At 41.7% G+C, this 20,126-nt stretch overlaps 1 protein-coding gene across 6 annotated transcripts in view; it reads right to left on the bottom strand.

The window, feature by feature from the left end:
* The window catches only part of LOC132891563 (sorting nexin-16-like), a 75,786-nt gene that overhangs the window by 1,331 nt on the left and 54,329 nt on the right, over nucleotides 1-20,126 (bottom strand). For 2 of the 6 annotated variants that reach the window (XM_060929277.1, XM_060929271.1), the window contains exons 2-9: nucleotides 14,355-14,527; nucleotides 9,636-9,789; nucleotides 9,283-9,573; nucleotides 8,855-8,941; nucleotides 8,608-8,756; nucleotides 7,639-7,708; nucleotides 7,427-7,563; nucleotides 7,155-7,277 (exon numbers count right to left, since the gene is read on the bottom strand). In XM_060929277.1, the coding sequence (XP_060785260.1) occupies nucleotides 7,155-7,277; nucleotides 7,427-7,563; nucleotides 7,639-7,708; nucleotides 8,608-8,756; nucleotides 8,855-8,941; nucleotides 9,283-9,465 (749 nt within the window). In that variant the 5' untranslated portion in view covers nucleotides 9,466-9,573; nucleotides 9,636-9,789; nucleotides 14,355-14,527. Of the gene's footprint in view, nucleotides 1-7,154; nucleotides 7,278-7,426; nucleotides 7,601-7,638; nucleotides 7,709-8,607; nucleotides 8,757-8,854; nucleotides 8,942-9,282; nucleotides 9,574-9,635; nucleotides 9,864-12,318; nucleotides 12,378-14,354; nucleotides 14,528-20,126 lie in introns of those variants that run through there. The other 4 variants (XM_060929297.1, XM_060929292.1, XM_060929307.1 and 1 more) reach the window with 4 other exon arrangements.

Raw genomic sequence — 20,126 nt, 5'->3', positions numbered from 1 at the left:
CTTTGCTTATACAGACTTCTTGTGCAGTGGGAAAAAAATGCACTGCTATGTGTTCCATATGTAGAAGAACTATCGAGGAGACAACAGGGACAACCTCGAACTTCAATCGTCATTTGGCAAGACTCCACCCACAGAAGGAAGTGACACGCTATGTTTATTACCCTGTTGATAGCGGGACTTGCTTGCTAAGTGATGAACTAGCTAGTGTTAACCCTCTCTCATGTTATTTGCCCTGTTGATCGTGGGCAGGGCTTGGTAAGCGATGAACAAGCTTTTTATCTGGAGCCTATTAACTAAAATGGGGCAGTCGAGCAGTAATGTTAGTCCAACACAGTAGCAGAGACGCTTTCACATATAAAGGCAGCAACAGCCACCGTCAAATGGTGCAGTTGGAGTCTTGTTCTTGGACTCGACTTGAAATTTTCTTTAATGACTCGGACTTGAACACTGGAGACTTGACTCGGACTTGAGGTTTAGTGACTCGACTACAACACTGCTTCTTACTCTTATCTGTAGCTTCATTGGTGCGCAATGGTGCAGCGATTAGCACCATCACCTCGTAGCAAGAAGGTTCCAGGTTCAAACCTCATGGCTGACAGGGCCTTTCTGTATGGAGTTTGCATGTTGTCTGTGTGGGTTTCCTCTGGGTGCTCTAATTTTCCCCACAGTTCAAAAACATGCAGGTTCAGTAAAATACCCAACACTTGGGGTTGCACAAGCCAGTGTGTACTTAGTGCCAGTCCCAAGCCTGGATAGATTGGGGAGGGTTACATCAAGAAGGGCATCCGGTGTAAAACGTATACCAAATCAAATATGCAGATCAGGATGATTGGCTGTGGTGACCCCTAACGGAAGCAGCCAGAAGAAGGAGAATTAGCTTCATTGGTAAATTTAAACAACCATAAAATAAAGAAGAGTAGCAATCTTTTCATTTGAATATTCAACCGATTTCTGAATGCCTTTTTTCTACTGTGTGTTTCTGGACTACAAATAAAAAATAAATGTACTTCCTGAAATGAAAGTGCTATAAATTAAAAAAAAAAGTCATCAGAAGATGACGTATCACCCCGACCCCCACATGAAACCCCACTCCAAATTTTCCTAAGTTGAATTGGTTGCTATGGAAATACAGGGGGGGGAAAAAATCATAGAAATCCCAAAATGTCAAAAGGCACAACTCGTCTAGTCACTTAACATAACTGTCAGGTTTCGTGAAAAAATGTCTAATAGTTTTTGAGTTATGCTCCGGAAACTAAAATGTTTACAGACAGAGTGTTGCAGTGTCTTGCAAAAGTATTCATCCCCCTTGGTGTTTGTCCTGTTTTGTTGCATTACAAGCTGGAATTGAAATGGATTTTTAGGGGGTTAGCACCATTTGATTTACATGATATGCCTACCACTTTAAAGGTGCACATTGATTTTTTTTTTTTATTGTGACACAAACAATAATTAAGATGAAAAAAAACAGAAATCTGGTGTGTGCATAAGTATTCACCCCCTTTCGTATGAAACCCCTAAATAAGAGCTGGTCCAAACAATTCACTTCATAAGTCACATAATTAGTCGATTAAGATCCACCTATGTGCAATCAAAGTGTCACATGATCTGTCACATGATGTCTGTATGAATCAACCTGTTCTGGAAGGACCCTGACTCTGCAACACTACTAAGCAAGCAACTATGAAAACCAAGGAGCCTCCAAACAGGTCAGAGACAAAGTTGGGTTATAAAAAAATATCCCAAACTTTGAATATCCCAGGGAGCACCATTAAATCCATTATAGCAAAATTGAAAGAATATGGCACCACTACAAACCTGACAAAAGAAGGCCGCCCACCAAAATTCACAGACTGGGCAAGGAGGGCATTAATCAGAGATGCAACAAAGACACCAATGATAACGCTGAGGGAGCTGCAAAGATCCACAGTGGAGATGGGAGTATCTGTCCATAGGACCACTTTAAGCTGTACACTCCACAGAGTGGGGCTTTATAGAAGAGTGGCCAGGAAAAAGTAATTGCTTTAAAAATCATGTTTGGAGTTTGCCCAACAGCATGTGGCAGACTCCCCAAACACATGGAAGAAGATTATCTGGTCAAATGAGACAAAAATTGAACTTTTTGGTCATCATGGGAAATGCCATGTGTGGCGCAAACCCAACACCCTGAGAGCACCATCCCTACAATGAAGCATGGTGGTGGCAGCATCATGCTGTGGGGACGTTTTGCATCTGCAGGGACAGGAAATCTGGTCAGGACTGAAGGAAAGATGGATGGCACTAAATACAGGGCAATTCTGGAGGAAAACCTGTTTGAGTCAGCCAGAGGTTTGAGACTGGGACAAAGGTTCACATTCCAGCAGGACAATAACCCTAAAAATACTGCTAAAGCTACACTGGAGTGGTTTAAAGGGAAACATTTAAATGTCTTGGAATGGCCTAGTCAAAGCCCAGACCTCAATCCAATTGAGAATCTGTGGCATAACTTGAAGATTGCTGTCCACCAACGCAACCCATCTAACTTGAAGGATTTGGAGCAGTTTTGCCTTGAGGAATGGGCAAAAATCCCTGTGACTAGATGTGCTAGGCTAATAGAGACATAGCCCAAAAGACCTGCAGCTGTAATTGTAGCAATAGGTGGCTCTATAAAGTATTGACTTGGGGGGGGGGGGGGGGGGGAATACTTATGCACACTCCAGATTTCTGTTTTTTTTTCATCTTAATTATTGTTTGTGTCACAATAAAAAAAATAAATCAATGTGCACCTTTAAAGTGGTAGACATGTTGTGTAAATTAAATGGTGCTAACTCCCCAAAAATCCATTTTAATACCAGCTTGTAATGCGACAAAACAGGACAAACACCAAGGGGGATGAATACTTTTGCAAGGCACTGTAGCTATATCCCCCTGCATTATATGCTGGGGGGATAAAAAAAGTAACCGGGTCAATGTATTTCCTGCTCATTCAGCCTCTTCCTCATATGTAACCATGAGCATTTGGAGATATTGAGGCACGTTAGTGTGTGTGTGTGTTGTCCAGACAGCTTGTTTCACAAGAGTAATATTTTATGGCACAACTATAAAAAACCAGCGGTCTCTTTCCACTCCCCAGTGCAAACCCTAAACCAACAGACCTTAAATCTGAGGAATATGAGTGGTTATTTGAAAATACTTGGAATGCATTTCTTTAAGGATATGGGATATGGATTTTTTTCTGGGTATAATTATGTATAAAGGACATAAGAAATGCCATCTAAATCACTGCAGGGCGTCAAAAATGTGAAAATCATCACATTATTCAAGTTTTTCTATACATCAGCGTAAAACAAGGATTCGTTAATGAGCTAGGTGGTCACGTGACCCGTGACGTCACAAAAACTTTCCAAGGAGCCAGCGCTTGGGAATCTAATGTAAACAGGTTACCGAAATGGACACCATCGACAGTGACATTCCCGATGTTTCACAGAGATGTGAAGTTAGACCCTATCAATTCGAACCGATAGCTGGAAATTCACATGAACATGGATCTTGTCTTTACTCTGACGGGTCAGATGATTCTGAGAGTGAGAGTTCATTCAATCCCCATGAAACTGAAAGCGGTCGGCTGGATAACACTTCCTGGTAAGTTAAAAACAATTCTGCTCAAAGGCTAATGATCTGTTGAAAGAAGTATTATTTTTGTATCATACATTGAAAGTTCATCATAGATCTAGCTAAAGTCCGTTGCAAGCTAGGTTTTTTTTTTTGCTGATATTTTTCGAGATTGATTGAGATACAATGCTTCCAGAGTCCGAGATGAAAACATTCAAAATGGCGAAACGAGTCAGAATTATGATAATCAATAATTGATACACCCAAAATTATAATACTAATCCTTACCTCGGCTTTCAGTCGCTTAGCGCAGAGGTCTTCAACAGGGGGGTCGCGAAATCGCACCGGATCACTCATATCAACAAAAATATTCCTGCCCTGTCCCCTGGCCTCCGTGCAGGGATGCAAACAGCGCACCTTTCCGCGGATGCCGCCTTTTTCACGGCTGAATCGTGCAGATCCGATTTAAAAAAAAAATAGCAATGTTGGTTCATGGAGCATGAGGCATGAAGTGTAAGGATGAGAGAGAGGCGGTTTGGGTCGGGAAGCTGCGCGCATTTGTGCAGCCTGGCGCAGGTGTGCGCAGCTTCCCGATTTGAACTGTTTTTTTTTCTCATCCTTATGCTTCCTGTTTCATGAATTAATATCGCTCAGTACCTGAGTATTAATGTTGAAAGAATCCTCAGTGAAATGGTCCGAATACAGTTTGTGGGAAACAGTACAGTGGTGCTTGAAAGTTTGTGAACCTTTTAGAATTTTCTATATTTCTCCATAAATATGACCTAAAACGTCATCAGATTTTCACACAAGTCCTAAAAGTAGATAAAGAGAACTCAGTTAAACAAATGAGACAAAAATATTATACTTGGTCATTTATTTATTGAGGAAAATGATCCAATATTGCATATCTGTGAGTGGCAAAGGTATGTGAACCTTTGATTTCAGTATCTGGTGTGACCCCCTTGTGCAGCAATAACTGCAACTAAACGTTTCCAGTAACTGTTGATCAGTCCTGCGCACTGGCCTGGAGGAATTTTAGCCCGTTCCTCCGTACAGAACAGCTTCAACTCTGGGATGTTGGTGGGTTTCCTCACATGAACTGCTCGCTTCAGGTCCTTCCACAACATTTCGATTGGATTAAGGTCAGGACTTTGACTTGGCCATTCCAAAACATTCACTTTATTCTTCTTTAACCATTCTTTGATAGAACGACTTGTGTGCTTAGGGTCGTTGTCTTGCTGCATGACCCATCTTCTTTTGAGATTCAGTTCATGAACAGATGGCCTGAAATTTTCCTTTAGAATTCGCTGGTATAATTCAGAATTCATTGTTCCATCAATGATGGCAAGTCGTCCTGGCCCAGATGCAGCAAAACAGGCCCAGACCATGATACTACCACCACCATGTTTCACAGATGGGATAAAGTTCTTATGCTGGAATGCAGTGTTTTCCTTTCTCCAAACATAACGCTTCTCATTTAAACCAAAAAGTTCTATTTTGGTCTCATCCATCCCAAAACATTTTTCCAATAGCCTTCTGGCTTGTCCACATGATCTTTAGCAAACTGCAGACGAGCAGCAATGTTCTTTTTGGAGAGCAGTGGCTTACTCCTTGCAACCCTGCCATGCACACCATTGTTGTTCAGTGTTCTCCTGATGGTGGACTCAGGAACATTAGCATTAGCCAATGTGAGAGAGGCCTTCAGTTGCTTAGAAGTTACCCTGGGGTCCTTTGTGACCTCGCCAACTATTACATGCCTTGCTCTTGGGATGATCTTTGTTGGTCAACCAATCCTGAGGAGGGTAACAATGGTCTTGAATTTCCTCCATTTGTACACAATCTGACTGACTGTGGATTAGTGGAGTCCAAACTCTTTAGAGATGGTTTTGTAACCTTTCCCAGCCTGATGAGCATCAACAACACTTTTTCTGAGGTCCTCAGAAATCTCCTTTGTTCGTGCCATGATACACTTCTACAAACATGTGTTGTGAAGATCAGACTTTGATAGATCCCTGTTCTTTAAATAAAACAGGGTGCCCACTCACACCTGATTGTCATCCCATTGATTGAAAACACCTGACTCTAATTTCACCTTCAAATTAACTGCTAATCCTAGAGGTTCACATACTTTTGCCACTCACAGATATGTAATATTGGATCATTTTCCTCAATAAATAAATGACCAAGTATAATATTTTTGTCTTATTTGTTTAACTGGATTCTCTTTATCTACTGTTAGGACTTGTGTGAAAATCTGATGATGTTTTAGGTCATATTTATGCGGAAATATAGAAAATTCTAAAGGGTTCACAAACTTTCAAGCACCACTGTAGGTGCAAAGTTTTTTTCAACAGGTGTTCTGTAAAGTTGTCCTACCAAGCCTACTGCGCATGCGCGAAGCCTACTGCGCATGCGCAGGTGAGCCCACACTTTCCTCAGCTTCGGGTCCTTGGGGAATGCAAAAAAACTTACTCCAGGGCATTTCCCATTGGAATTATTGCAACCATAAGCAGCACAATACACCATGATGTTCAATGTACGTTAAAGACTATAAAAACAATTTTCTTGTCATCCACTTCTCCATATTCATCTACCCGCTTGTGCTGTGCCCGAAAGTTTTTGTGACGTATGATCACGTGACAGCGGCTCTTCCGGTTGCAAAAAAATGCATATCGGAAGTCGAGCAGAAATGCCATATAATCATCACGAATATAACGATTTTGCTGAATTTAATAGATGATTTTGTATTTGTTGATGCAATTAATTCATATTTTTAATGGAAAGAAACTGATATAGCGTGCTTTTATGTTTCATGTCCCATATCCTTTTAGCATTTCCAGGGCAAATTACTATGATATTCTCGTAAAAACATCAGTTATTAAGAGATTACTGTTTGTACTGATTCCACGTGACGGTCCTATTTTCCCTGTTCACGCAGACCGACTTTTCAAGTCCAGAGAAAAGCTGTTTCGTTTTTGGAAATTGGAAGTTAAGTAAGAAATAAAAACACTTGAAGGCATGCTGTCCTGTGTCACAAGGAAGTGGAGGAACTCGTCCCACCCAGTAGCTGAATATTTTCCAATAACAAGTTGAGTGCTTTATTCCTGTGATACAACAGCAATTTGCCAATGAGTGTGATTTGTTATTATTTAGTAAAGAAGGAAATGTTACGCTTTATCCATTTACATTTGTGGGATGTCCCCTAAACAAAGTAGTTCCTATATCTGTGCTTCCCATATCTGCTTTTCTTTAAGTTAAAAAAAAAAATCCCACATCCTTTTAAGTTACAGAGAAACCGATGAGCACAAAATCCTCCGTCCTGAAGCCTGAAACTGGAAACTCCTTCCATCAATGATCGTATGTTTACGTTGTACAGCTTCAGTTTCATCGTCCAAGTCCCTGCGAGTGAGCTCACAGGGAGTACGATAGCATACTCAAACAAAACAAACGCAATATCGTGTCAACTAAACTAAATAAACCAAAGCTGTTTATTATTGCTGTTGTTACAGACAATGAAGTAAACAGTGTTGTGGGATAAATTATGTGTGAGCGGAAATTCCAAAGACCTGCTGTCTGGGTTGTTTGCGTCATCTGTCCTTGCTGCTTCAATTTCCAGCTCCGTGTGAGCGTCTACCTTCAAGGTCTCACTACACACCGTGCAGACTTCGCTTAACTCATCGCAGATGCTGCTGTAAATCACAGAGTGTGTAATTGATTTCAGTAATAGAGCAGAAAAACGCATGTGGAGGAAAAAAAATAAAAGCAGAAAGCGTCCTTTAGAAACAACCAACAGCTTAAAACAGGGCAGTTAATAAGATATGGTCTTGAGTGCCATTACTTCTTGGTTTTCTCCAGCCGGCAGATTTGGAGCTCTCGATCCTCCAGGATTCGTCTAAGAGACAGGATTTCCCGCTGTTTATCCTGCAGCTCCCTCTGCAGCCGATGGTTGGTCTCCTCCAGGGTCTCGCAGTAGGCCTGCGGTATGTGAGAGCTGTAAAACCTGCTGCAATTCCTCGAAAAATGTCACACAGCAGGGTTAAAAGCTCTAACCTTGCTCTCTTCCAGACTATCGAAGGGTCCTGGTGGGTCGTCCAAGCACAGGAACCCTCTCACGACATCACTACAACAAAAAGTGTTCAATCAAAGACATCTAGAAACTCTCCAATGTCAATGTTTTTCTCTCAAACTAATACACAAACAAACGTACTTTGAAATTTCTTTCTTACGCTGGTTTTACATAGTAACTTGTGCTGACACTGGAGAGACGCTGGAGTTGACATAGGAGATTTGCGTAAACATCTCACAGAATATTTCCCCACATCAACTTGTCTACACATCGGTTCTTTCTTTGCTTAATAACAAGAATTACGAGATTTAAAATACATGGAGCATCGCAAGCTACGTCCCTGTGAATTAGTTGTTGCTATATGAACGTGATTAAAAGGTGTTGGGTTTGCCTTGCATCAAATCACGTTTGCTTGATATCCAATTTAGAGCTAACACTGCCCCCTGGTGGAAGCACCTGGAACTTTTCACTCCAAAAAAATTTCAAATCACAGATTTCCGAAGTGGGCGGCACGGTGGTGTAGTGGTTAGCGCCATCGCCTCACAGCAAGAAGGTCCGGGTTCGAGCCCCGTGGCCGGCGAGGGCCTTTCTGTGTGGAGTTTGCATGTTCTCCCCATGTCCGTGTGGGTTTCCTCCGGGTGCTCCGGTTTCCCCCACAGTCCAAAGACATGCAGGTTAGGTTAACTGGTGACTCTAAATTGACCGTAGGTGTGAATGTGAGTGCGAATGGTTGTCTGTGTCAGCCCTGTGATGACCTGGCGACTTGTCCAGGGTGTACCCTGCCTTTCGCCCATAGTCAGCTGGGATAGGCTCCAGCTTGCCTGCAACCCTGTAGAACAGGATAAAGCGGCTAGAGATAATGAGATGAGGTGAGATTTCCGAAGTATTTTGACGCTCAGACAAATCTACCGAATATGTAATTGGTTTTAGGAGATGCGCAAGTTCATAAGTACCTCTTCGTCATGTCTTTTTGAGCAACCAGGTTCTGGAGGAAAGCCTGCAAGCCTGCTTGTCTGTCCTCCAGGAAATTCATGTCGTAGTTGTCTTTAAAGCGACGCTTGGGTGGCAGACAGAGATTGGATTTGGGAAACATCTCTTTGAGCTAACACACATACACACAAAGAACAAAAAGAAAGGAACTATGTGAGACAATGCCTGTATTAGTTGGCTGTCACCTGACTTGAATCACTTCCTCCCAACCTTGTTGTTGAGTCTGGAGAAATCCGTATAGCGCCGGAAAATCACCCAGCTCTCGTCAGGCGCTCTCCTCACCAAGATCTTGTAAACCTGGAAAGAGTGAAGAGGTAGAATGTCAGACGAATCAAAAGGATGATGAGAAATGTTGGCTTTGACAGTTATAAAGGATATTTTTACAAGCGTTTCCTGTCCAACATCATGTGCTGGTGACTACTAGACACTTCCATTATTTTTAGGATGGCTACAGCATGGCAGAAATTACTCACACCTGTTTAGTCACACATCCTCCATGGATTCCTTTACAGCACTGATATGTGAGGAATAAATAAAACACTTCCAGACGTTTTGATGTTGCAAAAATAAGCAACAACACACCCCTGTTCTAAAAATTCATCATTCATATATATATATATCCAGTGTCAAAGGCTTACCGTGAACTTTGCCCTTTCCTCCATGACCTCATAACCTAGTAAGGTTGGTACAGGTGGTCTATCATGCCACTCTTCTGTACGGGTTCTCGTCATGTTCTCTTTACTGACATGATCTGAAAGACAACCCAGGGATGAGGTTCTCCTGTGCAAGTGTGTCGCGTGTCCAGCCACGGAGCCCTCCATAGGACGAAGGCTTACGATTTGATGGAAGAAGTCGTCGATAGACACTTCTTTGGTCACATGGGAGAAGATTCAGGATCTGGGTAGATAAAAGATCCAGCTCTATAAGAGCTATAAGGGTAAAGTTAGAAGAAATAACACCACAAATGACATGTGTAACATGTTAAACTTACCAGCAGTCCAGGATGATCAGCTACAATCGACATTAAATGATTCTTTTCTTTCTTTTTTGTGATTTATATCAGATTGAGGATGGTCTGAGATCAGATGGTGACTGTTGCAGCATCCTCTTACACACTGGACTAGTGTCAGCAAGAGGCGGGGCTTCTGTGTGACAGACAGCGACTTTGACCAATCACATTTCAGGTATCAGCAAAGGCGTGTACCACGTGATCACAAATGCCGGAAGAAATGAAAGACACTGACAGAAAAAACAAGCTAATGAGGGTTGTTGTGGGGTTTTTTTTTTAAGCTACTGTAACTTGTAATATTGATAAGAAACGACTTTTAATTATCATTTTAGGACGTAAATATGCCATGACATTAAGATATGATACACTGAATACTTTTAATGATATTAAACATGATGTCTCTCGCTCTTATATGCATTATTAAATTATCTAACCATATTATACATTATATATATTTTTTAAACCCTTTCTTTTGTTATTCATACCCTTGTCGTTACAAATGCAAACACTTTTCCACATAATTTGTTGGAAAAATCATGTTTGCACATCATAATTTGATTAAAGGTTATCATTTGATAATCACAAATGATTAAAACGCCATTTTAAATAAAATACTGCAATCACTCCCCCTGCTGTTTAACTTTGGAATAACATGGTCTTTCATTTACTGCAAAACTATCCATCCATTATCTCTAGCCGCTTTATCCTGTCCTACAGGGTCGCAGGCAAGCTGGAGCCTATCCCAGCTGACTACGGGCGAAAGGCGGGGTACACCCTGGACAAGTCGCCAGGTCATCGCAGGGCTGACACAACCATTCACATCTACGGTCAATTTAGAGCCGCCAGTTAGCCTAACCTGTATGTCTTTGGAGGAAACCGGAGCACCCGGAGGAAACACGTGGACAGCATGCAAACTCCACACAGAAAGGCCCTCACCGGCCACTGGGCCTGAACCCAGGACCTTCTTGCTGTGAGGCGACAGCGCTAACCACTACACCACCGTGCCACCTTACTGCAAAACTAGTTAGTCTTATATATTTTTACATACATGGCATACTGCCAAACAGTGAAAATGGAAAATGCATCTATTGGAAATGTTCATCCAATCAAAAATAAAACTCAGAATTCATTTGAAAAGGGCGGCACGGTGGTGTAGTGGTTAGCGCTGTCGCCTCACAGCAAGAAGGTCCGGGTTCGAGCCCCGTGGCCGGCGAGGGCCTTTCTGTGCGGAGTTTGCATGTTGTCCGCGTGGGTTTCCTCCAGGTGCTCCGGTTTCCTCCACAGTCCAAAGACATGCAGGTTAGGTTAACTGGTGACTCTAAATTGACCGTAGGTGTGAATGTGAGTGTGAATGGTTGTCTGTGTCTATGTGTCAGCCCTGTGATGACCTGGCGACTTGTCCAGGGTGTACCCCGCCTTTCGCCCGTAGTCAGCTGGGATAGGCTCCGGCTTGCCTGCGACCCTGTAGAACAGGATAAAGCGGCTACAGATAATGAGATGAGATAAGATGAGACTTGCAGATCTCTGGCTGCACCAGATCATTCATTTTCAAACTAGAGCAGCGGCTACAGTTATCGACACCTTAACAATCTTTTGGCCATTGCAAAAGTAGAAAAGGCTTTCAGTACGTAAATTGTGCATTGTTTACAATTACTCAAACTTCCAGTGGAAAAAAAAAAAAGAGTTGATTCCTGATTACTTAGTGTATCAGATCACGTGACACCGTTCCACAATTATCGACATCCAGATGATTATTTATTTAAAAAAAAAATTTTGGTATATGGCATTGAGTTAACAAAACATAGTTTTTATTTTACATTTGTTTTACATAGACTTATATTTAGTGCAAAATATCTTTTATATAAATATATCGATGTTGGTGCTTACGTAAATGAGGAGGTAAGTCTAATGTTTGTAAACAAATGAACTGATAATGTTTAACCTGCGTCAGAAAATCTTTTCTTCCACTTTCTACCTTCTTTCTAAGTATTTTCGTAGATCACATTTTGTTAATCATTTGTTGTTGTTTGTATTAATTTCTAGTTTTGTAGTTTACCTATAAAATGTCAACAGGCAATTGAGATTGTAACCACATGAAAATCCAGGTCAAACGTTGTATGTCGTTCCTCGAACCAAAATATACAACGTCTACTGATATTGTAATATGTGGTAGATATTTACAACAAACTGCAAAAATGTATATATTTTCCGAATGGAATAGAAAAATCTGAATATTTCAAGCATGTAATTTTTTATATGCTAGGAATTTAATTCTGGTCTAATTCTATTTATTGCAATCGAATTCCAAATACTCTATAAGCATTCCATTCTGTTATGAATCAGAAAAAAAAATTATTATAAATCACAGCACTTTTATTTTTTTTAAAGTACTTCATCTACTTCAACAATGTTACACAAAGGTCGATACATACCGTAACAGTTGTAAATGTCACTTAATTCCACAGGGTGTCGATAATGGTGGACACCGGTGAAAGTGATCACTATTATCGACACCTCACGTGACTTCTCAAATGTGCATTTAAATACAAAATGGCGACTGTTAAATGAAAGGGTAAGAAACAAAGTAGGTTTCGACAAGGATATCATGAAATATCGGTGAATTTGAGAAGTAAAAACATGTCCATGATCTTTCCACCATGCTTACCTGCGATGATAACGTCCAGGTTTTCCGAAAAATTGCTGATCTCAGGTAACGAGCTGTGTCATCAGACAACAAGATCAAAGGGTGGGGGGGGTGTCTTCTGGTTGATTAATTAACCAATAATAAATGTTGTAACTGAAACTCACCTTTGTAAAATTGTTTTTCTTGGTAAATCTGAAAAGGTGTCGATAATTATGGACTGTCAATAATTGTAGCCGCCACTCTATTTAAATAATTGTGACACTACTTTTCAAAGATTCAAGATTCAAAGGCTACGTTCACACTGCAGGCTGAAGTGACTCAAATCCGATCTTTTCGCCCATATGTGACCTGTATCCGATCTTTTATTGACAATATGAACGACACAGATCCCATCTCATCTCATTATCTCTAGCCGCTTTATCCTTCTACAGGGTCGCAGGCAAGCTGGAGCCTATCCCAGCTGACTACGGGCGAAAGGCGGGGTACACCCTGGACAAGTCGCCAGGTCATCACAGGGCTGACACATAGACACAGACAACCATTCACACTCACATTCACACCTACGGTCAATTTAGAATCACCAGTTAACCTAATCTGCATGTCTTTGGACTGTGGGGGAAACCGGAGCACCCGGAGGAAACCCACGCGGACACGGGGAGAACATGCAAACTCCACACAGAAAGGCCCTCGCCGGCCCCGGGGCTCGAACCCAGGACCTTCTTGCTGTGAGGCGACAGCGCTAACCACTACACCACCATGCCGCCCGACACAGATCCGATTTTTTCAAATCCGACCCAGGCCGTTTGGATATGTGGTCCTAATTCCGATTCCTATCCGCTCTTTTCATATGCGACTTCAGTCTGAACCGCCAGGTCGCATTCATCCGACTTACACGTCATCAACAAGCCACAAACGTCACTATTCTGCGCTGAAGTAGGCGGCGGGTCTCTCAAAAAAGTTACAACAACATGGCGCATAATCACGGGCGCAGATAGAGGGAACCCAGATTTAAATTCACCTCGTTCGGTCCCCCCCACTTATAGGGAGGAAAAAACGTCTATGTGCTCTTTCTTTGCATAAGGCAAACCTCACGGAAAAATCAAAAGACTAATTACCATTCGGTTTATTGAGGTGCACAGCAGTACATACATAGTTGCAACAACTCACATAAAACAAAGACTGATATTCGGTTGGTTGAGCTGCGCAGACTGCACAGGTTGCGAACTCGAGCTTGGTTGCTATGGTAAGCCACAAGTTTGACAGGGATATCGGGGTTGGGGTTGGTTTGCTGGCAGCTTTGTCCCCCCCAGTTTTTTGTCCCCCCCAGTTCAAAAAACGTATCTGCGCCCCTGCGCATGACATCAATGCGAGGGACGCTTCGGGCTGTGAAGGTTCTGAATCTTCTCAATGGAAGGACGCAGAGGTTAGGGAGCTGATTTCCATTTGGGGGGATGCAGCTATTCAAGCTAGATTGGATGGGTCATACCGCAACTGGGCGGTTTTACTTCCGTAAACACTGGCCATGCTCACTGCGTGTGACGTCGTCGTATCCTGCAATGCGCATGCGGAACACTTTTAGGTCGCTTTTCGTTCATACTGAGGATCACATACAAGTCGCATATATTTGTTAATGTGAACGACCTCACAAAAAAATCAGATTTCACAAAAAAATCGGAATTGAGCATTAAGCCTTGCAGTGTGAACGTAGCGAAAGATTCTTTATTATCAATTCACTATATATCCAGGACATATAGGAGAATCAAAATGCCTTTTCTCTCTCACCTTACTTGTAAAAAACAGATAAAGATTACAAAAAAATTAAGAAAAACAATAAATATAGATTAAAAAATACACTCTAAAATCAATGTACAAAATAGCAGTAGTGCAAATACAGTACAATATCTAACGGAGAAGGTGCTAGAAGAGCAGCTTATGAGGTGTATATGAACAGTAGTGCAAATGAGCAATAGCAGCAGATACAGCAGTAATATTAATGTTTGTGGTGTGATGTGCAAATGGGCGAGACAGTTTCTTGTGTGAATGAATGTGTTACAGACCAGGGGTAGGGGGTAGGTAGTGGACAGAGTTCAGCATCCTGACAGCCTGGTAGATGAAGCTGTTCAGCAGTCTTGTGGAGCGGTCCCGGAGGCTCCGGTACCTTTTCCCTGAGGGCAGGAGGCTGAAGAGTGAGTGTGAAGGTTGGGAGGTGTCACAAGCGATGCCGATGGCTCTGCAGGTGAGACAGGAGTGATAGATGTCCGTAAATATGTAACTACTCCTCTATAGCAGAGGTTCTCAACCTTTTCTATTTTAAGGCACACCTATTCATACTTGTAATGAGTCGAGTCCTATTAAAAAGATCCCCAAATATTTTGGCTCATCTATTCTATTAGACTCTAACAATCTACTGTAAAGTGTATTAATGGTATGCTGCATCAAACTCAAGCACGCAAAGGCGTGACAGTCAAGTGTTTACCTGCTGTGTGACCACAACTTTTAGCTTACCTGTATATTGCTACCAAAACGCCTAATTGTCATCGATAACCCATCGCAAAGCATCACGAGTTGTAGTGTAACCGTAGCTTAATGAGGCAGATGTGATGTCGGACGCATCCCAGCTACAAGTACCCTACTACAAGTAAAAATTAGCTTCAACTTGGAAAAAAAAATTACGGCCTACTAATGGGCCGTGGCCCAGTGGTTGAGAAACACTGCTCTATAGTATTTTAAAAAACAAACAAACCACGAAGCTAATGTTGGATAGAATGTACAAGAAAGATGTACATAAATTCAGGGTATACAGTTAGGTCCATAAATATTTGGACAGAGACAACATTTTTCTAATTTTGGTTCTGTACATTACCACAATGAATTTTGAACAAAACAATTCAGATGCAGTTGAAGTTCAGACTTTCAGCTTTAATTCAGTGGGTTGAACAAAATGATTGCATACAAATGTGAGGAACTAAAGCATTTTTTAAACACAATCCCTTCATTTCAGGGGCTCAAAAGTAATTGGACAAATTAAATAATTGTAAATAAAATGTTCATTTCTAATACTTGGTTGAAAACCCTTTGTTGGCAATGACTGCCTGAAGTCTTGAACTCATGGACATCACCAGACGCTGTGTTTCCTCCTTTTTAATGCTCTGCCAGGCCTTTACTGCAGCGGTTTTCAGTTGCTGTTTGTTTGTGGGCCTTTCTGTCTGAAGTTTAGTCTTTAACAAGTGAAATGCATGCTCAGTTGGGTTGAGATCAGGTGACTGACTTGGCCATTCAAGAATATTCCACTTCTTTGCTTGAATAAACTCCTGGGTTGCTTTGGCTTTATGTTTTGGGTCATTGTCCATCTGTATTATGAAACGCCGACCAATCAGTTTGGCTGCATTTGGCAGGATTTGAGCACACAGTATGTCTCTGAATACCTCAGAATTAATCTGGCTGCTTCTGTCCTGTGTCACATCATCAATAAACACTAGTGACCCAGTGCCACTGGCAGCCATGCATGCCCAAGCCATCACACTGCCTCCGCCGTGTTTTACAGATGATGTGGTATGCTTTGGATCATGAGCTGTACCACGCCTTCGCCATACTTTTTCTTTCCATCATTCTGGTAGAGGATGATCTTGGTTTCATCTGTCCAAAGAATGTTCTTCCAGAACTGTGCTGGCTTTTTTAGATGTTTTTTAGCAAAGTCCAATCTAGCCTTTTTATTCTTGAGGGTTATGAGTGGCTTGCACCGTGCAGTGAACCCTCTGTATTTACTTTCATGCAGTCTTCTCTTTATGGTAGATTTGGATATTGATACACCTACCTCCTGGAGAGTGTTGTTCACTTGGTTGGCTGTTGTGAAGGGGTTTCTCTTCACCATGGAAATTATTCTGCGATCATCCACCACTGTTGTTTTCTGTGGGCGTCCAGGTCTTTTTGCATTGATGAGTTCACCAGTGCTTTCTTTCTTTCTCAGGATGTACCAAACTGTAGATTTTGCCACTCCTAATATTGTAGCAATTTCTCGGATGTTTTTTTTCTGTTTTCGCAGCTTAAGGATGGCTTGTTTCACCTGCATGGAGAGCTCCTTTGACCGCATGTTTTCTTCACAGCAAAATCTTCCAAATGCAAGCACCACACCTCAAATCAACTCCAGGCCTTTTATCTGCTTAATTGAGAATGACATAACGAAGGAATTGCCCGGACCTGCCCATGAAATAGCCTTTGAGTCAATTGTCCAATTACTTTTGGTCCCTTTAAAAACAGGGTGGCACATGTTAAGGAGCTGAAACTCCTAAACCGTTCATCCAATTTTAATGCGGATACCCTCAAATGAAAGCTGAAAGTCTGGACTTTATGTCCATGTCCATTATATAACTATAACTTGAATATGTTTCAGTAAACAGGTAAAAAAACAAAATTTATGTCAGTGTCCAAATATATATGGACCTAACTGTATATTGTAAACAGCTGGTCATTAGTCCTCGGCCATCTTCTTCCTGTTTCTAATTTTATCTTGTCCACTGAGTATTGTCAAGATTGAGTTAGTGTCAGTGATTACTACACATTCTTGGACAAGTATGTTGCATGTTTGGTGAATACAGTAACTGCTTTAGTCCCAACTGAATGGATTTCCCCCCTATGAGCCACAGAGGGTAATATAATACCCACTGTGACGTTACAGTATTTGGAGTACAAAAAATGCTATGCATAATATTCTTGGGATTTCTAGATATTTCCCAACCTGATGTAGGAGTTGTTATTAGATGCTAGCCTTTTCTAAAGGTGACGTCCATTACAAGCTTATTACAGCATGGGAATTCCCAGACTACTTGGCTGTAGGCCTGGAGTTACTCATTTAACTGGGCATTATCACATGATGAGAGTTCCTCAGGTTCTCTGGTTAAAAGCCTGTCCATATCCAGAACTTTATTAAGTTCTTAAATAATATACACCTCTGTATAATGCAGGCCATGTCAATGGGAGCTGTAATACTATTTTATTATAATATACACTGTTAAAGTCCATAACTTGCACTTTTTTATATTACGAGGTTATTTATTCATATATTCATATATAAACAGTTTTCTAAAGAAGAATCAGATTAAAGGGGTGGGTTTTTTTGTTTGTTTTTTCTCAGTTACAGGAGTTATTAAACCCGGAAGTAACTCCAAGTAAATATTCCGCTTCCAACATTGTGATTGGCTTGTAGTAACCCCGCCTCCTCTTAACTGATTGGACAGATAAGATGTCGTTTACATCACTGTGACGACCCCAAAAAAAAAAAAAAGTGAAACCGTAGGCCAGGTTATTATTTCAACTAATAATTAATAGTTTGTTATAGAAAAAAATTATTATTAGGACTCTTAAATATTTATAAAGATATTTACACAAATGCAAATAAAGGTCTAATAAAACTTGCTAATAAATGCCTACATTTTTTAATCATAACAATAGTTTTGTAGAAACAATAACCTACATTTATTCACTTCTGCCCAGCAACAACAACAACAACATTGGCCTATAAAGGTATTTCATCTCATCTCATTATCTCTAGCCGCTTTATCCTGTTCTACAGGGTCGCAGGCAAGCTGGAGCCTATCCCAGCTGACTACGGGCGAAAGGCGGGGTACACCTTGGACAAGTCGCCAGGTCATCACAGGGCTGACACATAGACACAGACAACCATTCACACTCACATTCGCACCTACGGTCAATTTAGAGTCACCAGTTAACCTAACCTGCATGTCTTTGGACTGTGGGGGAAACCGGAGCATCCGTACACAGACAACATGCAAACTCCGCACAGAAAGGCCCTCGTCGGCCACGGGGCTCGAACCCGGACCTTCTTGCTGTGAGGCGACAGTGCTAACCACTACACCAACGTGCCGCCCATGATATGATATTATATTATAGCCTGTATAACCTATAAATACATACATTCACCGGCCACTTTATGAGGAACACCCATCCACCTGCTGTTTTATGCAGTGATCTAATCAGCCTTAACAGCAGCACAATGCATAAAATCATGCAGATACAAATGAAGAGCTTCAGCTAATTAATGTTCACTTCAAACATCTCATTCATTCTCATTATCTCTAGCCGCTTTATCCTTCTACAGGGTCGCAGGCAAGCTGGAGCCTATCCCAGCTGACTACGGGCGAAAGGCGGGGTACACCCTGGACAAGTCGCCAGGTCATCACAGGGCTGACACACAGACACAGACAACCATTCACACTCACATTCACACCTACGGTCAATTTAGAGTCACCAGTTAACCTAACCTGCATGTCTTTGGACTGTGGGGGAAACCGGAGCACCCGGAGGAAACCCACGCAGACACGGGGAGAACATGCAAACTCCACACAGAAAGACCCTCGCCAGCCCCAGGGCTCGAACCCAGGACCTTCTTGCTGTGAGGCGACAGCGCTAACCACTACACCACCGTGCCGCCCCACTTCAAACATTGTGATCTCAAAGTGTGACTTTCTTTCTTTCACTGTGGCATGCGTATTGGTTTGAGTATTTCAGAAACTGTTGATCTGCTGGGGTTTTCACACACACACTGAGAGAGAGAGAGAGAGAGAATGGTGCGAAAAACAAAAAAACATTGAGTTGAGTGAGGACAGTTCAGAGGGTGGAAACAAACGCCTTGTTGATAAGAGAGGTCAGAGGAAAATGGACAGACTGGTTCGAGCTTTTTTGCCAGGAAGAATATAGCAACTCTTTACAACCGTGGTGAGCAGAAAAGCATCTCAGCATGCAACAGCAGAACAAAAGACCACATTAGGTTCCACTCCTGCAGCCTAGATCTAAGAATCAACAACAACAAGTTCCTATTAAAGTATGTGTGTGTGTGGTTATAATAGGCTAATGGCTACATTCCCATCTCATCTCATTATCTCTAGCCGCTTTATCCTGTTCTACAGGGTCGCAGGCAAGCTGGAGCCTACCCCAGCTGACTACGGGCGAAAGGCGGGGTACACCCTGGACAAGTCACCAGGTCATCACAGGGCTGACACATAGACACAGACAACCATTCACACTCACATTCACACCTACGGTCAATTTAGACCACTACACCACCGGCCGCTCAGGCCTAATAATATTGGCTTTTAATTGAATTTTTAATAGAAATGGAAGCACTGCATTTATTCAATTCACTTCTATTTAAAAAAAATGCTATTTGTTGCCTATATTGAGTAGGGTGCATCAGTTGCCCTCACTTTCATAAAATCTGATGCATTTTTGTTTGGGTGTTCCTTTTCACCAATAAAGACATCCTGTAAAATTTTTGGACCATATTCAAAAGTCTAATGGTGGCACCATGAGGTTCATTTTTTGCTAAAAAACGCTTATTTTATGTTTTCGCGTAAGGTTTGAATCACAATGTTGGACTCCATTTATTGATTTCTTGTGGCCCTCAAACTGGAAAACTTCATAGGTGAAGACTTGTGGCTGTTCTTTGCAGCTTTTGATATGTTTGATGATCATCTGCTCTCAACACCAGTGTCACAATGGGATGGCTTGGCATCTTACCAGAGGATAAAGGCAACACTCCCAAACTTCATTGTGACAAATGATGTGGCAGAGCGTGGGGTTAAACTAGCCCATGAGAAAGTTGGTTCTGCCACAATAGAAGAAAGATTCCAGAACATTGTGCAAGTTGTAGCAAAAGACAGAGTAATGGTTCCAAATCTGAGACGGCCACATAGGAAATAGACATTGAGAATTTGCTTCTTAACATTTCAGTTGTCTTGAAAACAGGTAATCCAGCATCATTATAACTTTGATAGGGGCTAGCATACCGTATGCATAGGCGGCAAGCTTAAAAC

This window comes from Neoarius graeffei, chromosome 1, assembly GCF_027579695.1.
Source record: "Neoarius graeffei isolate fNeoGra1 chromosome 1, fNeoGra1.pri, whole genome shotgun sequence".
Taxonomy (NCBI): Eukaryota; Metazoa; Chordata; class Actinopteri; order Siluriformes; family Ariidae; genus Neoarius; species Neoarius graeffei.
Note: the sequence above shows the minus strand (reverse complement) of the source record. Positions and strands in the feature narration are given on the sequence as shown.